This window comes from Schistocerca serialis, chromosome 9, assembly GCF_023864345.2.
Source record: "Schistocerca serialis cubense isolate TAMUIC-IGC-003099 chromosome 9, iqSchSeri2.2, whole genome shotgun sequence".
In the NCBI taxonomy this organism is placed as follows: Eukaryota; Metazoa; Arthropoda; class Insecta; order Orthoptera; family Acrididae; genus Schistocerca; species Schistocerca serialis.
Window position 1 is genome coordinate 428,225,694 of NC_064646.1, and position 22,605 is coordinate 428,248,298.

At 36.8% G+C, this 22,605-nt stretch overlaps 1 protein-coding gene across 1 annotated transcript in view; it reads right to left on the bottom strand.

Moving 5' to 3' along the window:
* Positions 1-22,605, bottom strand: part of LOC126419058 (PHD finger protein 12) — a 52,868-nt gene that overhangs the window by 12,566 nt on the left and 17,697 nt on the right. The window contains exons 8-12 of the mRNA XM_050086134.1: positions 18,542-18,712; positions 15,293-15,412; positions 15,023-15,174; positions 13,611-13,798; positions 3,997-4,164 (exon numbers count right to left, since the gene is read on the bottom strand). Of these exons, the coding sequence (XP_049942091.1) occupies positions 3,997-4,164; positions 13,611-13,798; positions 15,023-15,174; positions 15,293-15,412; positions 18,542-18,712 (799 nt within the window). The remainder of the gene's footprint in view (positions 1-3,996; positions 4,165-13,610; positions 13,799-15,022; positions 15,175-15,292; positions 15,413-18,541; positions 18,713-22,605) is intronic.

The following is a 22,605-nucleotide window of genomic DNA, read 5'->3' on the forward strand; positions in this document are numbered from 1 at the left end:
TGGAAATGAATACTAGATGTGGCAGAATGGTGTCACATTAAGATATTTGGTAGCCAATTATAATGATTACTTTCTCACAATGGCTGCAAACATTGCATCTGATAATAAATAACCAATTATAGAAGTATTTTAATTTACTTTGGCAGATATTCTTTACTTTGCAGGCAGACTTTACTATCAACAATATACCCTCTTCAATGCTAACAAAAATCATTATGTCCCTCAAATTTGGTGATTATACAGTAGCGTTTTTAGAAGAGTTTTTTAAAAAAATTCTGACAACAGGACTGTCACTGAACTACCTTTGTAATCACCCAATGTCATAAGAGAGAGATTTCAAAAAGCAGCATTGATACAACTGAATTAAAAAATTCACAAACAACTGCAGATCATGTTCACTTCTTTACGTCAATTGCCAACATTTTATAGAATGTCACCTACCACACAATACAAACTCCTTTTACACAGCCTCTAAAGAGACAGCTATACATAATTTAAAAAAATTAGGTCCTGCCAGAGTGCTAAAATAGAAAAACTATCCGGTTGATACAGTCTGTGACCTTGTCAGATCTTTGACTGACTGACTTACTTTCTTCTCCCATCCTGCTCATAGTTGTTTCCCTTACGAGTTCATTTAGCAGCTGAAGAATGAATCCCATCCTCTTAGGTTATTTGACTGTAGACGATGCATGCATTTATTGCTGCCATATCTAGGATAGTATGAAAGACATGTATGAGCTATTGCCTGATAGCAATCTTAGTTGAACATTTACGAAACATTTGGTCAATGACGTCCACACCATACTCTGTGGTGTTACAGATGGTATCACTTTTTGGTTTCTTCTTTTTTTCACTCACTGCTAGTTCAGGATGTAGTTGACTGAGAATAATGGCATTCTTAGGGCCAAATGTACACTGCAGTTGACTTGGAAATCTGCGTTGTATAAATGTAAATCTCAGATTATATCACCATGAAGTAGATAAACTCAGAAATCTGTGTTGTATGAATGTAAATCTCATAACTGTCAAGTAGATCAACTATGACTGGTAAAATTTCACAGATCAAGTCAAACTCAATTGGAATCGTCAGTTCATAACCTAATGGCAGTTAAAAAACAATGTTTTTGTTTTGCACAAATGAGTTAAAAAGAAGTAAATAATAAAGGAGTCGTTATTAACACAAGTAATGTTAAATAAATATGTGAATTTTGCACCCCCTCACACTGTTGTTGCTCAATTTTTTTTTTTTTTATTTTTTTTTTTTTGTTTTTACCTGTAAGGTTAGGTTAACATATTATCGGTTATGTAAGTAATGAATGCAAATAATAACTGATTCCATAACAATTTGTAAATAATTTGAGTAGTTTAAGACATTTTATAGATGAAGCCGCAGTGTCAGACAGAGAAATTAGAAACATATGATGTCTGACAGGAGCCAATAAATACTGAACACCTCTCACAAAAACGTTCTCTAGGCTTGAAAAGCATCAGCTACACAATTTAAATTTTTAACTATGAAATACATGCTTAAACAGCTTCGCTAACTGCACACACATTGATGAATCAGACTAGCACCATGCAGAAGCAAGTTGCTCTGTAACTCTCAGACTGTAAAATAATAACTGCATCAGTTACTTGTGTTTTGATGATTAACACAATGTGTTTTGAGAATTTATTCTCATTTTCAAGTGCACTTGTTTACATGAATAAGTTTGCATGTGTGATTTTCTACTTCTTTTGCATCTTTTTGCAGTTGGACTGCAATCGGAAAGCGAGACAAAATGAATCTTTGAATGTTTTTAAATGCTAATGTTAGAAATGTACTGCTTCTTTTTATCACATTTTCAGCTTTCAGCTCGTAAGCACAACACTTTTAATGTTCATGTCTACAAAAAAAACTTACCTAGTGTTGTTTTGTTAGCCAATAGACGTATGCAATAAGAAACAAAGCAAGGCACACTATTGCATCTTGTGCATGCCAACAAAGTGAATGATTATTGAAATGTCAAAGAAACAGAACTGCATAAAGGTATACCTCCATGCAGAACAGATTTCTTGTTTTATTAGATTGTCAGTGTATTAGTCTTACTGTAGTTTACACAATTTCTCACTTTGTAATCTTACCTATGATGCATCATTCAGTGCGTGGCCAATAATAGCAATTTACTTACTACCAAGACATAGAAAGGTAATCCAAATGTACTTGGATGCCACTTCTGCAGCTATTCAAAACTTGAGCCCATATCTGTCAGCTTTGCTTGACATTAATTAATTAACCAGCACCTTGCTTTGTTTGGAAGCAACTGCTCATCAACTGTAATGTCTTCACATGGGCGGTAACAGCCACAGTATTTTTGTCCGAGCTTGTTCCATATTTCAGAAATAAAAGTCAACTCATCAGCAGGGGTGCTCTGATTCTGGAATGACATCTCATCACAGAGGAGGAATCTGAAAAGTTCACAGAAATTGTCTCTTGACATTCTATCCCTGATAAAATTACGCTCCCATAATGCAACCACTGGGCATGTAAGGAAACACCTTTAGCACAAAAAGCACCTATGGTCTCCAATTCCTCCAACAATATGGTCTAAATGGTGCTTTTTATTTCTTCCCAAGCACATGATCCTGTTCGTTATTATTATAATATGCAGCATAAAAGATGCAGCGTCATCCCATCAGAAAGAAGTTGGAAGGCAGTGATGATAGTCATCCACTCAGTGGCAAGAATATTCAGTCGGCACTCTCTCTGTCTTTCCTTCAGGACATACAAAGCAGCCCCTCATCCAGGAAACTACATGTTAATGACCTCCCATTCCATTTCTAATCACCATATTCACTGATTTGCATGTTGACTCTTGATACTGTTGTTTGAACAATTACAATGGGGAGACATTTACTGATTACATCCCCTCAATCTCGCTCTCTTCATTGTTACTTGCCTCTGGTAGGAAATCAACATTAGTACCTCATAATTCACTTATGGATACAATGACCAGCATTGAAATCTTTCCGACCATGTGTATATCATCATTCAAGGGAGTGATTGTTGATAAAAACAATAAGCGATGCAAGTATCTTTCTAATTGTAAGAACAGACTATTCTAAAAAGGAGTCACTCCACAGGTCAATTGAACCCTCCTACTGTTCTGTGTATACCTAATGAAATTTCCATGAAATCATGAAAATTCAACCAACTGTATTACAATACCGTCAAAAATAGAAGAAATGAGGAATAGTCACAAATTTTGGTGAAAACACGTTAAAAACTGATATCATTAGCGGAAAAAGAGCGTTATCGCAGAAATAAAAGTTTCAAATGTGCCTTTTGACCTCTTTTGTTGTTCTAGTGTTAATGGCATTTGTTGCCTGTCTCAAATGAAAAGTGATTTACATAATATATAAATAAATTCCTTGTACACTTTGCCTCCACATTTAGGTTTCAGAGTGGAGTCATGTATTCTGGAGTGAAAGTCTTCCACAAACTTTGTGGTCATTAAGCAAAAACTGAGAATTTTATAAAAATCAAACAAAAGTTAAAAACCAGCCACATCTACTAAAAATTGTCCGAGTTTTTAGGTTTAAAGAAAGAAGATTCCCATTAGAAACGCCCACTGCAAACAAATCTTTAATTTTGTGGCACATTTATTATTGTTCTAAATCAAGTGCAGTGTGGTTGTAAAGATGTTAATCTGGCAAGAGGAGATGAACAGCAGTTATTTAAGGTATCTGAGAAAGTGGTGGATAATTTTATTACATTGGACTTAGCTTGAGCAAGGAAATGGCTTGTAGCAATTTAACTACAGATCTTTATTAATCCACTTTCTAAGAACTGGTACTATTGTTAATATATATCTTGATTTGTTCCACATTCCTGAATGTTGCCTTCATAACAGATCTATGGAAACAGATAAATGAAGAAATGGATGATTGTTGTGGATGACGGTAAATTTTGAAATATGTTTAATGGTTCAAATACACTAAAAATCTCATACTGACCTGTACCAATTGTCAGTGTCCTGTAAGGCATGGCACAAGGAGGACCTGTTGTGCCCAGTGGACAAAGAATTGCACGTGCTCTCACCATATGATGCTGAGTTGAAGCCCTGAGCTGACTAGCCAACAGCTGAGCTAAGTGGTCATCTGTAGATGAGTTAGGCAAAGAGGCTGCAAATATAAATTTCATATTAATATTGCAAGAGTTACAGAAAATGGAGGTCAAATTTATCTGACTTCCTCTGTCTGTTTTTGGCTGGTGTGAAAATTTTTGCAGCTATGTACTGTAAGAACTATTAATGATTGCACAAATCAACAGATACAAATTTTCCATTTCCCTGAGGCTTGATAAAAATCAAGTGAAGTCCACAGATGTTACTGTCCATTTGAATTTAATAACTCCTTCAATTGTGTTTCGATATTAATGGTGCCAAAAGAAAACTGATTATTTTTATTGCACAAAGATCTTAACTTTTTTTTAATGGAGTAAAATATGCAACTACATCTAATTTAGAGAAAATGTCAAGAGATATTTGTTGAGAAGTATGTGGTTTGATGCAAGGTGAACCGCAGACACACTTCTTCAGCATAAATTACATTAGTACATGGTCTTAATATCTCACGAGCCTTGTAGGGACTACAGTCTTTCTACCCCATGATTAAATTTATCCACATGCTTTCTTTGCTTCCTTATTTCGGCTTGTTCCATTTAATCTACTGATACTGATTTACTATTTTTCATTGATTACTATGATCAACCATCTCCCCACATATAAACTGTTGCTTCACATGTAGCTCACCAATAGGTAACCACCTGTGCTGTTACGTATTCTGTGGCTTCCTTTGGCACTGCAGATGTAAACAGTTCAATCTTAGAAGATTTTCTTTCTAGCCTTGATATTGTCATGGACTAGCACTGAAAAAATTTGTTCCATTGCCTTGTCCATCTTTTGAATTAGTATTTTGTTTGTAGACAGCTCAGAAAGCACGTGTTCACTCAGTTTACACTTATTGTTCTAGAAGTGAAGGATTTGAAACAAACACTTCTTAAAAAGCTTTCGTATTAATAATTTAGGGGGAATGGAGACCACTCACCTAATAGCAGAAGTGCTCAGTTGCTGATTAGCAGACACACTGTGTGTATGGTACTCCAGCTTGGCAAAAGATTTCTTCCAAAAGCTAACAAGTTTTCATTATCTTTTGTGTGTGCCTGTCAATGACTCAAGGCTTCTGCTATTAAGCGACTGATTTCATTTACTTCGAAATTATTTACATTCTGCCAAAACTGTCCCTACTATATTTAAATCTTTTATGTTTGTACTTGTATAAAGTAAAAAGCTAACTAAAAGTCTATAGCCTGATCCTTGTGTGTCAGGATTTTGAGGAAAAAATTAAAATTTAATCATGAGTAAAAAGTTCAGCTACTGCCATAAAATTATGAGTAGGGGGTCATAGACTGAGCTTTGTAGTGATAGATTTCACAGGGTCAAATGCAGAAAGGAGGCTGGAGCTGCATGTAACGTAGAGGGAATAGAACGATAGACCAGCAGGATGGGAGATTCTGAGCACTTTAGGCACAATTAGAGGAAGCTAGACTTAAACTGGAAAGGCCATGGACAGAGAGGGTGGAGAGATGGGAACCAGGATTGGCAGAAGTGACATTGGGAAGAGAGTCCATCCAAACAGTTTTAATTTGAATACTGACAATAAGTCTAACCAACTATCAATAATACAGTGGAGAGGAGAATTCAAATAGTTGAAAGATAAGGGAAGTCTTCCAAACTGTTTGAAAGTTTAAAGTTGGCAGAAACGACAACAAGTGTAGCCTTCTGCCATTTTGCAGTAGTCGCAGGCAAGGTCTAGGCTTGCTTTGGGTAGGGAGTATCAAGTCAACAGGATTTTTAACTCAAGCACAGGACTTAATGGGACATATGACTTACACGTATTGTGTGAGGATTCTACATACAAAAATGGAAGTAAATAAATCCAAGATGTTTGCTGGCAAGAAGAAAAACTGGCTGTGGCTGTACATAAAATTGTTTTCCTGAATTTAAAATGATGCAAGAAAGTCTAACAGTCACTCACACGTAACCTTCCCCAGTTGAACTTCTCTCCGAATATTCAATTTTCAAAGGCTTGAATTACTACTGCATTTAAGTTTTCACTTGCAGATACAGCAGAAGTTCAATGTAACTTCAACCCAAAAGTATCTCCGTAGTTATGTGTAAACACACACACACACACACACACACACACACACACACAACTTCTACCAGTCCTTGTATAGAGACAATAAACTGCAAAACTTTAGAATGTGGACAACAGTTAGTAGAGTTCAAAGAGCAGTTCAGCAGCATCAAATGGGTTATAGTATAGTTAATAGAAGTGCAGCAAAGAAACAAAAATCAAACAAAATTAAAGTTAAGTGGTGTTTTATTATAGAGGAAAAAAAGGTGCAGACTTTGCGGCAAACAAGTTTTTTTTTAAACAAAAATCCAGAAATTGAAGTAGTCACAGACTTTAAAAAATTCACAAAAAATACTTTATGGAAGTCTTCAGGTGTATGCGCTGTTATTCTCACACGGTTATGAAAAGGTAGAAGGCCTCTGTAAGTGGTTACAGAAACACAAAATTACAGCAAACCCCACTAAAACATGACAGGGGTTTTAATGCAAAATTAAGACAAAATCTTCAGAACAATTCATCAGTAGGAAACTTCAGATACGATACTAGCAGTTACAGGGGTCACATGTTAGTGAAATTCTAGAAAAAGAACAATATGTGTAACCTTAACATTGTGTATTGAACTGGGGACATATAAAGAACGGGGAGGCTTTGTCCGACCATAGCCCTCAGTGGTTCACAACCCCACAACAGGCCACAGCAATCCACCCACACAATCGGCAGCCCACACCAAACCTGGGGTTATTGTGCAGTTCAGCCACCAGTGGGGCAATAGCAATTACTATTTTGGCAAAGTGTACTGCCAAACAGAAGTATTTGATAACAATAATAATAATGCACTAATGCCACTAGCACTCTTAACAACTCTCTCATGTCTATGCACACTGCTTCTGACAGGTATTTTTATACACAGTCTATATTAAAATACACAGTAACTGACAGAGATGTGGTATTTTGTTGGAATAGTCTGTATCGGCATTTGTTTACATGAATTTTGAGAAACTAATAACTTTGACTTCGGTTGTTCATCATCCGATATTCGCAGATTCAATTACACCTAGTCAAAACTGGTGACGTGTAAGCAAGAAATAACAATGTAGACTGAAATCTCGTAAAATATTTTATTCAGTAAACTACTGGGCTCTTTCTGTCGCAATTATAATAAAAATGCTTATTGAACAAAATAAAAATATAACAAACATGCCTCACTTGTCTTTGTCACCATTTCTGTGACCATGAATTCAAAATTCTTATATTTCCCAGTTACAGGCATACCTCTTACAATTAAGTCCCAGTGTATATTCACAGCTGCCATCTACAAAATTTCATGTGTTGTAAACCAATAAGAAACCAGGATAGAGCCCCAATGATGTGCATACTTTTAAATATTTGTAAAAAAACAACCTTATAATTTTATTTTATGGTATTTTCCAGTTACAAAATTTACTGAGAACCTACGTGGAAAAACAAATAATTCTATTCAAAACCACTTGACACCTGAAATACATATCTGTCAACTCAATGGCCCTGTATCATTTATGTGTATATGCAACTGTTTTAACTTAAATTTCCTTAGCCCATAAAAATGCCATACCTTAAAAAAAAAATGAGGAAAATATTTGCTTGACATTACACAGAAAAAAAAATCAAAAAAGAAAAGCATTTGCAATATATGTATATGTATAAAAAATAAAAAAAATAAAAGTGAAAATCTATCCCCACAAATTGTAGAAATATTCCATCTAAAACAGTAATGAATAAGGAAGACCAAAATTGCTAGTAGTGTACTGTGCAAATTATTACTTACCACAGTTCACTTATGTGCAACATCTGTTCGAACCTTACTCAATAACACTACTTTGTTTTCTGTAAAGCTTTATTTGTTTTGTGAATTTTCTATTACTAGCTGATTGCCAGTGTTTCCACAAATGTGCTGTATTATTTACCACAAGAATGCTTGGCATATATTCCTGAGACGTTCATAAAACAACCACTCTCAAACACAACTGAGATTCATCATTTATCTGAATGGCTTGGAAGTAGTCATCCTCTTGGTCTTATTTAGACTGGCTGACATATCCGCAACGGATCACTGAAAATGATGAGCTCAAATTTTCATTACTATCAATGTCACACAAATATTAGTAACACATACCAGTTTTATTGCAATGCTGTATTTAGCACAGCAGTTGAAACACTGGAAATCAGTAATCAATGTATAATGGCAAAGTCTATTGCCAAATAGAAGTTTTTAATAACAAAAATCATCGTTATTATTACTATTATTATTAGCATTAAAATATTTCAAAAATGGCACTAGTACTTATTAACGACTCTCTTGTGTCTATGTACACTGCTTCTGGTTCTGTTTCATTCCATATATCCTACGATTTAGTGCACGATACCCAATGTTAGCATTACTTATTTCCTGAGCACTTCTTTTTCAAACTACATTTTGTGGCTTAGGTGCACAAAACTACAGGGTGTTTGTAAATAAATATTGGGTTTTTAACGCTTTATAATATTTATTGCATTAAACTTACAGTTGTAAATGATATGTCAAATGAAAGAGCAACTCAAACAGTTTTACCAAGAACCTTATAAATGTTCAATGTGAGCACCATTTGTGCCATATCCTGGCGGAAAGTATATGGGCCTTTCTTTTTTGGTGAACCTACTGTAACTAGCAGTTATTACCTTGATACACTAAAGCAATGGTTCTTCCCTCAGTTGGAAGAAAATGAGCTAGAGAACTTCATTTTCCAGGAAGATGGTGCACCACCTCACTGCCATAGCGAAGTACGCAATTGATTGAACTTCACTGTACCCAAGCGCTGGATAGGCCGCAAGGGGCCCAATGATAGGCCTTGCTTTGTATGGCCTCCACGTTCACCCGACCTAACGCCATGCGATTTTTTCCTTCGGGGCTTCATCAAGGATCGTGTGTACATGCCTCTGCTACCAGCAGACCTCCCTGAATTAAGAAACCGGATTGAATCAGCTGTTGCTACAATCACTGAAGACAAACTTATCAACGTTTGGGAAGAACTCGGCTATAGACTTGATGTGTGCCGTGTGACAAATGGTGTGCCGTGTGACAAATAGTGCTCATATTGGACACTTAAAAGGCTCTTGGTAAAACTGTTTGAGTTGCTCTTTCATTTGACATATCATTTACACTACTGGCCATTAACATTGCTACACCACGTAGATGACGTGCTACAGACGCGAAATTTAACCGACAGGAAGAAGATGCTGTGATATGCAAATGATTAGCTTTTCAGATTATTCACACAAGGTTGGCGCGGGTGGCGACACCTACAAAAACAGCAGTTGATCGGCGTTGGTTGGTGAAACGTTGTTGTGATGCCTCATGTAAGCAGGTGAAATGCCTACCATCACATTTCCCACTTTAATAAAAGTCGGATTGTAGCCCATCACGATTGCAGTTTATCGTATTGCGACATTGCTGCTCTCGTTGGACAAGATCCAATGACTGTTAGCAGAATATGGAATCGGCGGGTTTAGGAGGGTAATACGGAATGCCGTGCTGGATCCCAACGGCCTCGTACCACTAGCAGTTGAGATGCAGGCATCTTATCTGCATTTGCATGAACAGTTCGACGACATTTGCAGCAGCATGGACTATCAGCTCGGAGACCATGGCTGCGGTTACCCTTGACGCTGCATCACAGACAGGAGTGCCTGCAATGGTGGCCTCAACAACGAACCTGGGTGCACGAATGGCAAAATGTCATTTTTTCGTATGAATCCAAGTTCTGTTTACAGCATCATGAGGGTCGCATCCATGTTTGGCGACATCGAGGTGAACACACATTGGAAGCGTGTATTCATCATCGCCATACTGGTGTATCACCCAGCGTGATGGTATGGGGTGCCATTGGTTACATGTCTCGGACACCTCTTGTTCGTATTGATGGCACTTTGAACAGTGGACGTTACATTTCAAATGTGTTATGACCCTTGGCTGTACCCTTCATTTGATCCCTGCGAAACCTTACATTTCAGCAGGATAATGCATGACCGCACATTGCAGGTCCTGTACAGGCCTTTCTGGATACAGAAAATGTTCGATTGCTGTCCTGGTCAGCACATTCTCCAGATCTCTCACCAACTGAAAACGTTTGGTCAATGGTGGCCGAGCAACTGGCTCATCACAATAGGCCAGCTACTACTCTTGATGAACTGTGGTATTGTGTTGAAGCTGCATGGGCAGCTGTACCTGTACACGCCATCCAAGCTCTGTTTGACTCAATGCCCAGGCATATCAAGGCCATTATTACGGCCAGAGGTGGTTGTTCTGGGTACTGATTTCTCAGGATCTATGCACCCAAATTGCGTGAAAGTGTAATCACATGTCAGTTCTAGTATAATATATTTGTCCAATGAATACCCGTTTATCATCTGCATTTCTTCTTGGTGTAGCAATTTTAATGGCCAGTAGTGTATAAATGTAAGTTTAACATAATAAATATTATAAAGCGTTAAAACACCGATATTCATTTATAAACACCCTGTATATCTGTGAAAATTATCACACTAATGAGTACTTTAAAAAAATCTGGATATAAATATATTAAATTAGGGATTTCTCCACCTGTTTGTGGCTACATAATGATGAAACTTTGCTTTGGCTATTTTCCTTTTTCATGTTTTGCCATTTTCTTCATCTTGTGTAGCATTGTATCCTAATTTGCTGATTGTTATGCCTCCTTTTACTTCTTATAACTTCTTCCTCACTCTCTCTTATATTTAATTAAAGAGCTATACATTTCCAAAGATGGTGAAACTATCTGCTCCTGTATATGTGTGCTAACCTGCTGCTGCATGTTAGGTAGACTTGTTTCTACATATGTTCAGTTTATCTTTGAGAAGTTAATATGTTTAGAGATGATTGCTATATAATGGAGATTGACTCACTTGTTTTCTTCATCCTTATGCCCATCAAAAACTGGGTGAAAGAAGCTATAATTTCTCTGTGGCTATTGTCTTATAAAAATTACTTACTTGAGACCACTGGTCAATTTCAACACAATGGCCATTACTAACGATGCTCAAGAGAACAAGAATGAACCATACTATAAAGTGATAGTCATGTAGTTATGAACGCTAAAAATAAGACAGAACACTATATACACATACACATGACATTGGTAGAGTATACACGCTGCCAAAAATAAAATCCATAACCCTCCTCCTTATACATGGATATGTATCTACTTAATACATAAACCTACGCCTTACACATGCATAAATATGTACATAATACATAACACGTTAGTACAGATATGATTACAAAATATGTAGACCCTGATCTATAACACAATACCTTACCAGCTGATTGTGCATCAACATAAAATGGTTCACATATTGGAAAATACAAATATGTTTGCTCTACATGCACAAACATCAGACTGGCAGTAAAAGCACCAGTATATTGTCCTATTCAATGTGAAAATACCCAGACATATCCTGTGTGTGTAATGTATGTAAATATGCCACACTAGATAACAAATTAATACTGACAATCAATAGAATGAGATGTAAGTTGTACACAGCGAACTACCTATGGGAACAACTAAATAAGAGGATAAAAAGAGAGAAGTAGACCACATGCTTATATCTGCAAAACATTTAAATATAACCACTATTAGTGAAGATTAACAGCTTACAACTACATTCAAATAATGTACAGATAATTATTATATAAATGCAGAATGACATTTGTCATGGGTAAATGCAACAAAAACATGACGTGTATAAGGGACACAGAGACATGTATTTCAATATGTCTAGATTGTACAAAATTAGCCGTAGGTAGCCAATCTCAACTGCCTGTGGTTATGCGGAGAAATTAACATACATATGAGTATGATGTCCGTTGTTCACTTTCTTCCTTTCTCATGCAGTTGTTTTGGGATATGGTCAGCCTTAAATGTGCACAGAACAATGTTTTTGCGTTCTGATGTGTTAGGGTATATTTATGAGCACAATATTACATTGACTTACCGTCAGCTAGTGAAGTTTTGTGTGTGAGTTTAGTGTCAATATCTTTAATATTTGTTTCCATACTATTCTGTGAAACATATTACGTATCCGTATAGATACAGACAAGGACTGTAGCATAAGAAGAGCTCTTGAGAAGATGGGAGAGGAAAATATAAAGAAAGATTTTTGGGTCCGTGTATGAGGTGGGGCCATGGAGGATAAGGAGAAACAAGAAAGAATTGTATAGAAATCCTGACTTGGTGACTGAAATTGAGCATAACAGACTGAGATGGCTGGGCCATGTAGAGCTCATGTCAGAGGACCAAGCTGTTAAAAAGGTTTACATAGGAAATCCAGGCAGCAAAAGGAGCAAAGGAAGAACCCTGAAGCTATGGCTGCAGGGTGTGGAAAATGATTTGAGAAAGATTGGAGTCAGGAGATGGAGGAAACAGTCAGAAAATCGTCAGGATTGGGCTGTGATCATCAGAGAGGCCAAGGCCCTACATGGGCTGTAGCGCCAAGGAGTACATAAGTAAGTAAGTATAGACATAGAGTATGATTATCAATTTCGCTCTTGACAGCACGTATCTTTTACCAATGTCATATATATGACCTTACGTTGATATAAGTTTCATTATTATATCTGGTTTATGAATAAAAGATCATGTTTGTTTGTATCACTTTACATTACGTTCTCATATGTGTCACTGGTATGTCCGCTAGGCACATTTTATACTGCCTATGGGTGAGCGAGTCGAAATTCGGCAGGACAAACACACGCACACACACACGCACACACACACGCACAGAGAGAGAGAGAGAGAGAGAGAGAGAGAGAGAGAGAAATGTTTCTAGTCTGGTTACTATCTCTCATTATCATCATCTTGACTACTCACTTCTTGCAATTCAATAGTTACAACAACGAAAACCCCTACACAACTCTCCTTCATGGGCATTTTGGTAATAGGCAACAAGCTTTGGCCTGCATCATTATCACACCTTTAAAACTTTTAACTACATTTGAACTTTATCTGCATATATAAACATTGCTTACAAAGGTGTTGAAAAATTGTGAAATATTACTGCCAAAACTCTAACCTGAAATTTCCACACACTCTCTGCCACACTCTGTCATCTGTCTCCCAAAATTGCTATTGTTATTAAATAAATTATAATTAAGCTGTTTCTTTGTACTCATAATATCAGCAGTAGCCACAAATGCAAGAAGCACACTTTTAAATGTTCTGAAGTCTCATAATTACATATTTAGAACAGACATCAGTATCTTAAATAAATGCGTTCAAGGCTCTCTCTTTGGGATATAAATTTAAGAGTGTCTTCTTGTCTCAAATTGCTGAAGATACATTGCACTGAGAACGCAACCCATAACATAAGAAAAACAACGTAAGATGTGAAGTACTTACATCCTGCTGTGAGGCCTTTGAACGTATTAGCAACATGTGACTTCTGGAGTCCATTGAGAATAGCGTTATCGGTTACTTTAGAATTATCATCCTGAATGTTTTCAGGGGACTCCCTGCAACCTAACTGCTGAGGCCTAACAACTGATGTAAGTGGATGGCCTTGCCTTGGTTGTAAAATTGGTGCCGACCTGCAATGAAAACCAAGAGGGACAATATGAATAATTGTTGTCAACAAATGCAAATGAGTGAGCAATAGTTCTAACTTTGTCTTCTTTGTGTGATATCTACTGTGGTTCAACCTGAGTCAGCAGTTGCTACATGGAAGAGATATGGATTGAAGAATGAGAAATAGGGAGCTGGAGGGAAGAAGAGAAAAAAGTTGGGAACACAGAAGTGCCAGGTCATGAAGGTACAAGCATGATTCTACTAAATGATGGTGTCGTAGGATTCTCTGCCCATGTAAAATCAACAGCCAACATGGCTGCTATTACTTCTACAACAAAAATTCCTTTTGATACAGTCTTGAAATCTGTGGTTGATATGAAAGAAACTATGACTTAGGCAATAATACACAGAAGGCCTCGCCAACGCCTTCACAGACAAGCAGAAATAGTCTCAACCAGGAGGCTGGGGTGAGCTACTGGTGACTTCCCAGCAACTGGCACTGAGGGATATATTAGATACTCCAGACATAGCTCATGCCAAACTCTACTGAGGCTGGGTGGAGAGCGATGCAATTGGTTGGTTGGCTGGCTGGCTGGCATGTGGCCGTATCTCATGCCAAACCGTTGCAGCAGTCAGGTGGGCTGGGTAGTGTAATAGCTTGTAGCTCCCATCATTGTCATGAGATATCAATCCAAACACCAATTAAATACTGAGCAGATAACATTTGTGTCTACTGACAACTTTCCTGCTCTGCTTAAACTGTATAAGTTATATAATACTGCTATGCCAGAAAAGTCAACCGGCCGTAGATACTTAATGCTACCCATGCAAAGCCGGACCAGGTTGTTAGTACTATCTATACCACTTCTGCATCCTCCTTCATGCTATTTCTTCAGTTGTCTACAACCTCCAGCTGCATACTTATGTGCAGAAGGCAGGGTTCTTCCCCCCCCCCCCCCCCCTTTGAGTAAGACGCAAGTCAATGCTTTTGTTTATGTAGTTATCTATTGCATTTGTCTTGAGGATGTACATTATCAAGCAAGACAAATACAATGTACTAATGATTTTGTATCTTGTTGGATATTAACAGTTACCAAAAATATTTTAAAACAATTTTGTCATCTTTGGTCTTCTATTTATATATTTCATGGACTTATATTTATCGTCTCAGCAAGATTAATGAATACAAACACCTTTTATTATAACTAAGTGACATGTTACAGTTGGCAAGAAAATGATACACATACCCATATCTTTCTGTTTTCAAGTGAGAGCGACTATGTGACTCTGATGAAAAATCGCCTTTTACTTTCTCCCTGCTGGCTATAGAACCGGAACAGCTGCCACTGCTTTCACTGCATGCAACAGTCATTTGTAGTGACATCACACTGCTTAGCCACTGTAACATAAATAAGATAAATGTGACATTAACAGAGTAGCAAAAAGTAGTACATAATAGTTATACATGGCAGCAAATGTGCTACTTTCTACACAAGACTGTATGTGGGGTAACAAACCTGCTCCTGTTCATGGGGGGAAGCAAGGCGTGCAGCAACCTCTTGCTCCCTGAGGAACTGACGTAAAGATGGTATCATATCTGGTGGAGAACGATACTGTGCTTTAACAGAGTCTGGAACCTAATGGCACAGTAAACAATCCTATATTATCAGAATTGGAATAGTCAAAGGATTATACAGCATGAAAAAAATAATAATAAATAAATAATTGTAACTGGTGCATGAAAATACAGCAATATTACACAACATATTGGAAATTTGTTGCAGCTTAAACAACTTAACAGTAATTGTAGGTGCATGTTAGTTCAAAGAAGGCTAATTAACATGACCAATTACCCAGACCTAACTTACATTAACAATATTATATTGGCAATATCCACACATGTAGGAAGTCTTTTCTGATTTATGAAGGTCATGTGAAAATTTCCCTGCTTGGCAGATTTTTTTTTTTCTGTAGAAAATGGACCTAGATCAACATTTCTCCATCTCCAAAATGTGGTGTTGGTCTGCCAAATTCCGAACAACTGCTGACATAACTATCCACCCACAAATTCTCTGGATGTGAGAGTGCATGGGAAACAAAGTGGCATATCTGATAAATAGGGTGGAACTTCAAAAAATTTCAAATTCCTCAGCTTACCCACAACCAATTTCACTGTGCTGAAGAAGAGCCTTTTTTTCACAATACATAACTTTCATCTTATATTTTTTCATGTAGTTGATCCAAGTGGACTTGTGTAGTATTCAACAGTTTTGTTTTGCCAATTGCTACAAAATTAATAGTGCCGAGACCAGTGTTTGTTCCACAGTAACAAATGGACTCAGAAGAGAAATTTTTAATGACCTAAACATAGCTGGGAGATTTATTTTCCCGTTTCACTTTGGTCAGTATCTACAATAGTAGTACCTGTTCTCTGTAAAACTTTAGCCTCAAAGATAGCAAGCCTATTTTGCTAGAACTATACAAAATGAACTAGGCAAATAAAAATGAAATTACCCTGGCTTCAAGGTAGCCAACACATTCATACATTTTTTTCACAGGTGTTGCTGACTACAGCATATGATAAATGCGAATGCCCAAGTCAATGAATATAAAGTAGGTGCACATCAAGGATCAATGTACATTGGCTCTGTCTCACAAGATGAAGTACCAAAAGAAGAAAAAGACTAAAAAATTTGAACTATGCTGACACTGGTGGTGCCCCTGCAAAAATCTTACAGAAAAGTGCACCAAACTAAATGAAATGCTCACATACTTACGTGACTGCCCACTTCAAGCAGGTACATTTTCTGATGTATTACAAAACATCTAAGATTATTCTTGTTTATAAAGAAAAAGTGTGTGTTGGGGGGAGAGAGAGAGAGAGAGAGAGAGAGAGAGAGAGAGAGAGAGAGAGAGAGAGAGAGTAATCAATTACATACTCAATACTCATCACAGTTTCCTCCTGCATTTCAAAAATATTACAAAAAGTTGTGTGTGACAAACTTATGGAATCCGAAAATAAAAACAGTATCCTAAGTAATCATCTACACAGATTCAGAAGTAAGAAGTCAACAACGCATCAGTGGCATACTATGTCTTATCGACATGAAACAGGAATCAACAGGGTTATACACCAACTTATCAAAAGCTTTTGACATTGTGCATCATTAGAATCTGCAAACAAAGCTTGTAAAATATGGTATTCGGCATCTATGCAACAACTGGATCAGTTCCTTCCTGAGCAACTGTAAGTAAGCAGTGTGCATCAGGAACACTGAAGTCCACCAAAAACTATTTCTGAACACTATCAGACTGTAAAGTAATTTAATATGGTGTCTCTCAAAGATCAGTACATACTCCTGCTCCTTCTGTACATAAATAATCTACATTTAAATGTGGATGCTCATAAAATGATCATATTTGCAGATGACACCACAGTTCTACTAAAAGGGGAAAGTAAGGAAGAATTACAGCAATTAGTAAATATTGTCCTAAAACAACTGAGCACAGAATAATCAGTGTGGGAAAAAAACCTATTGCACTAGAATACTTGTATTCCTCTTTTTCCATGTTTCTGAAATATGGGAAACCTTACAGTCTTAAAAATAAATGTAATAGGTAAGAACTGTAGATTACAGGCGAAAAAAACGGTGATATTCATCACCACTTTAATAGGCATAAAAAAAACTTACAACTAGTCAAATTAACACATCCTGGTGCAAAACTGGTACTTTCTACAAGGGAGTTAAATTTTACAACAAACTTCTAGAAAACATAAAAGCATTACTGAGATCAAAACATTCAAAAAATCTTCTTAAAGTCACATTTACAGGATCACAGCTTTTACTTTACACTTTTAAATTGACTTGTCTAGAGTCATATACATAAGCTGCTTTGTAGACAAAAGCACCAATAAAATACAATCTACAGCTTCTTTTCTACCCTAAAACAAACAGTATGGAAAGGTTCCTCTACTGATAAAGTGAATATTTTTGACATTTTGTGAGAGGGAAAACCTTTCATTACAGCAATCTTTGATAGGTGCCTTTAAAAGTTCATCAACAATATCTTGTTTATGTGGTTACTAAATGTTCAACACTTTTTCTAGGTGGTGAATGGTTGTGTTTACTGCAAACACAGTTTGCATAAATAAAATATTTAGTCCTTCTATAACTCTCATTTGTATTCAGTTAAATACTACACTCGGGCACAATAACGCACTACATGCTACTTTCGTTGGGGAGAAATGTCTTTCTCCCCCAATTTAGCACAGCATTTAAATTATGACAATTCAATGAAGCTTTATGTTTCGTTTGTACAGCAACAGAAATATGTTAAATTTTTTTGTTGACATTATTGGGCACTTCATCATAGGTCAGGGGAAAAAAAATCAGGTTTTAACATCCCATTAACAATAATTATTAGGACTGAGCATTAACTTGGACTGGACAAGGAGGGCGAAGAAAATTGGCTGTGAATGGAATGGTTGTCACCAAAACACTGCAATATTTCAACAAGACATAGGCTCAACATCTTTGGACAACTGTGTCAGCTGTTGGTAGACACACTGCACTGCACTAGCTGCCATAGTGAACTGGAGCACAACCAACAGCTTAGTGGTATGTTCCACCAACAGTTGACATCCTAAGCTGCAGCACATAATCAGAACGCTGCAAAGTTTTAGTGACATTGTGCTCATGAAACTCAGCAATGTTTATTATAGTAAGGCAGTATTAAAGAGCACAAGTATGAAACTATTTACTTACCCTGACCCTGTTCCTCCCAGATAAGTGAACTTTTATTCTGAAAGGAGGATACTGCCTGTGTGCTTTGCGCATGAAATTTATTTTTACAGCATCCTGGTCTATTGGGCCAGAATACTGCTCCCATAACTTCAGTCTTTCTGAAACTCTGCATGACGTTAGTAGATGTGAATCCTGTTGAGTATAACAAAGACATTACAAAACAGCTAAAGAGTTAATATATGCAAATTTTAGACATGCAACAACAATTAAAAACACAGTGATTAATGTAATACAACACCAGTTCTAACAATACGTCATCATATGGAAACAATATTTGAGACATCGAATCGAATGTTGGTAGGAGAGTTCTGGAACAAAAGATGCTATTTTTCCAATGTGAGTATTTGGAATAATACAATTAAAGAGAACACAGCTAAGAAATAAGGAAACGGAGTCTTGGAACATTTGAGATTTGGTATTACAGAGGAATGCTGTAGTAGTAGTAGTAGTAGTAGTAGTAGTAGTAGTAGTGTGGTCTTACTAGTAGATGACACACAAAACTGAGCCCAATATCTGAACTTACAGACATTTAAACTGTATTTTGTGAGCTCAATGAGTGACAACATGCCTGACCCATATGAAGAAGAAGCCACAAGAATTCAGCACCGTTTGGAAAAAAGTAATTTTAGTAATTCAAGATATAGTGCAGACTCTACCAATGCATGTAATTAATCGAAAAGTGACGAAAAGTAATGTATTTTGACTACTGGAAATCTGAACACACACAACAAACTGCAGTGGTGCAAAAACATACTGATGAGTAAGGACCAGAAAAATTACCATTTTGTGATATGAAATAAATGCAAATCCTGCCACAAAACGCGAAATTTTTTAATGGACACTATTTCATGGTGAATTGTATCCAGATGAACTATTTTATCAGACAGCTCCAAACAGCTTATTTTTGGCAAATAAATATCAAAAAGTAACCAATTTTCAGTTATTGGTATTGCACATCATCTGGCGAAGCCCAATTAAGAAAGGTGAAGTATATAAGAACCTGTTTGCAAAATAAAAAGTGTACGAACGTAACACTCCCAATGATCTGATGTCATGCCAAACATGGGTAGTTGAATGGTCTATCTAAAATACATGCCATGTAATGTAACATACTACTCAGCTGTGGGACCTAGCATTTTATAATAAACACACACCTACTCTTGCTTGTTAACTTAAGTTCAAAAGATGGTACAATGTGCACACTTATAAGGTGAAAATTTAGGTCGCGCATGTTTTGAACTGTGATCGTATCAAATACCGCTAGAGGTCGCGCCTGAACTATGTCATTAACAATATCCTGCCAACCTCTACAAGCAACTGAGTGACAAACGCCCCTGAATACTTCATTCTGTACATTGCTAGCTGTTCTGTTTTCTTTTCTTTTCTCATTTTGAAGATAAGTGAAACAAGTAATACTGGTCCACTCCGAATTTCAATTATGAACCTTACAACACCAGAAGAGATTGGCGATTCCTGTAACAATGTGTTCTGCTGTAGGCTGCTACCTTGCGAAAGAGAGGCAGGGCTCGTTTTCCCACACCGCACCTTTCCCCACTGGCACTCAGTGTTATAGTTTGTTTAAGCTCGCAGTCATCAGCCACTGTAGCCTAAAGTGCCTGCACTCTGTGCTATAGTGACTGGAAAACAAAATCTGTAACTTACTTGACAGCACCGAAATTCTTTCCGTTATGTTACAATGTAGTTATTGTACTCCCGGTTCTACTTCTACACTAAGTGCCTTGTCAGTTCTATCTGTAGCACTATGAAGCATGCATTGTACGGCTATGAATTCCTAAGAAAATAGAAATTAATAGTCTGCTGCTTTTTTTAATCACCAAATTGGACGGGAAAAGACAAATAATGTCTAGAAACCCCTTAAATCGGTGATGTATTTAGTTTACCAGTGGAAGCTGCTCCTGCTTTTTAATAGAACAATCTTTTTAAAAGGTTAAATGGAGCCAAACAAGTTTCATAGAGGGAGGAAAAGGCATTGAAGCTTTTGCAAAAGCAAACATTCCAATCAAAAATTTCCCAGTCAGCACGTTTCTAATTTTTTAAACATTCAGTTTCAAAGAACTAAGGCTTTGTGTGTCCTCACTCATGCAGTGTGACAAACTTTTTAATTTGTGCATCTAATCATTTAAATATATCTAAAAAACAAAGATGATATGACTTACCAAACGAAAGTGCTGGCACGTCGATAGACACACAAACATACACACAAAATTCTAGCTTTCGCAACCAATGGTTGCCTCGTCAGGAAAGAGGGAAGGAGAGGGAAAGACGAAAGGATTTGGGTTTTAAGGGAGAGGGTAAGGAGTCATTCCAATCCCGGGAGTGGAAAGACTTACCTTAGGGGGAAAAAGGACGGGTATACACTCGCACACACACACACACATATACAGACACAAGCAGACATATACAGAGGCAAAGAGTTAGCCCAAACTCACAATAAAGCAATGGCTACACGCACTACAAATTTATTTGACGATAATGCTGTGTCACATTTTCACTAACTGTTGAAGTGTTGGCAATAACAGATGACTGTTGATACTTGCTAGTAAAAAAGAATTAGTTATGTATCGTGAATAATAAAGTACATAATACTGTATGTACAATTTTCTTTGAATAAATGGCATGAATAAACAAAAATTTTTGTACTTTTTCTGCGTGGAATGCATTATCGTATTTTAGATTAATTTATATGGGATAAACTGTTTTGCTTAACGAATGTTTCACATTAAATTACCACTGGGAAGATTTATGCTCGCTATGTGAGGATCCACTGTAGTGTGATCCAGCTTCTCAATAAAAACATTGTTTGACACCGCAAAGCATTTTTCAGAAAAATGTCAGACAATATAATGTTCAATATCTCGTTTTCTTTTCAGGTTTATCAGCGGAACAGTATTGTTCAAGTTCAGCAACTTGTTAGTTGTCAATATGCATCACATTTTGCTAATTCGATCAAGAATGCCTAGTATGCAGCACAATATACAGAACAACAGACGACGACATCTTACTCCATTCTAGTTCTGTCTAAATAAAACTAGTAATTACTATAAAATGCCTTTATGCATTCATTTTTCTTTTATCGGGTGTGCCTGGTGTAAGCAAAATGTTTGTTACCATCATTCGATAGATACTTCGCATTTTGGTAATGACTACAGGGAATAAACAAGGAACTGTTTCATTCTTAACACAATATACACGATTCAAAAATTATCATAAGAACTGTGCTACTGGAATTGTTATACAATGTGTCTTATCAAAAAACTGAAGTCTGGATTGATAGAAATCGTTTGCAATTATGTTCATATAATGCCCTGATTTTCTTCCCTCTGCTGGTTACTTGTGTAACAAGTACATCTGCAACAGTTGTGGCAAAAATGTGCAACTTTAACATTTTTCTAAAGAAATACTTGCAGTGTGCCTTAGCATATAAAATTTTGACAATATTTTTCTTTCACTGTAGGACGACGATGATTTTGGTTTGTGGAGCATTCAACGGCATGGTTATCAGTACCCTCATTCGGTGTATTCTTACTGTGTGAAAAACTTCAGGGTATGTTTTGACATGTCGGATTGGACCATTCCCTTGTAAGATACAGTGCAAAGTATGTGTGAAATGCTGGACACTGCACTTCCTTGATGACTTTCTTAGACGCACCACATGGAACTCTCATTATCGCCTTCAGTTCCTAAATTTTTCTTTCCCCAGCGTGAACATGACAGTTCATCATGGGATGATGACATGAACTACTGCTAAATTTTGGCAAAAATGTACAGGGTTCATTTGCTTCATATACTTTTGATCTCCATGTAAAACACACACACACACACACACACACACACACACACACACAGCTTTCCTGCTACAATCAACACCTAATATGGTGGTGTAAGGGTTATAACTTCGCGACATATAAACCCAACTTTAATATACTCTGGTATAATGGGAGAGTTGAATGTTAAAATAAATTATGCAGATTTTTCTACTGTCTCATTTACTTCCTTCATAATGT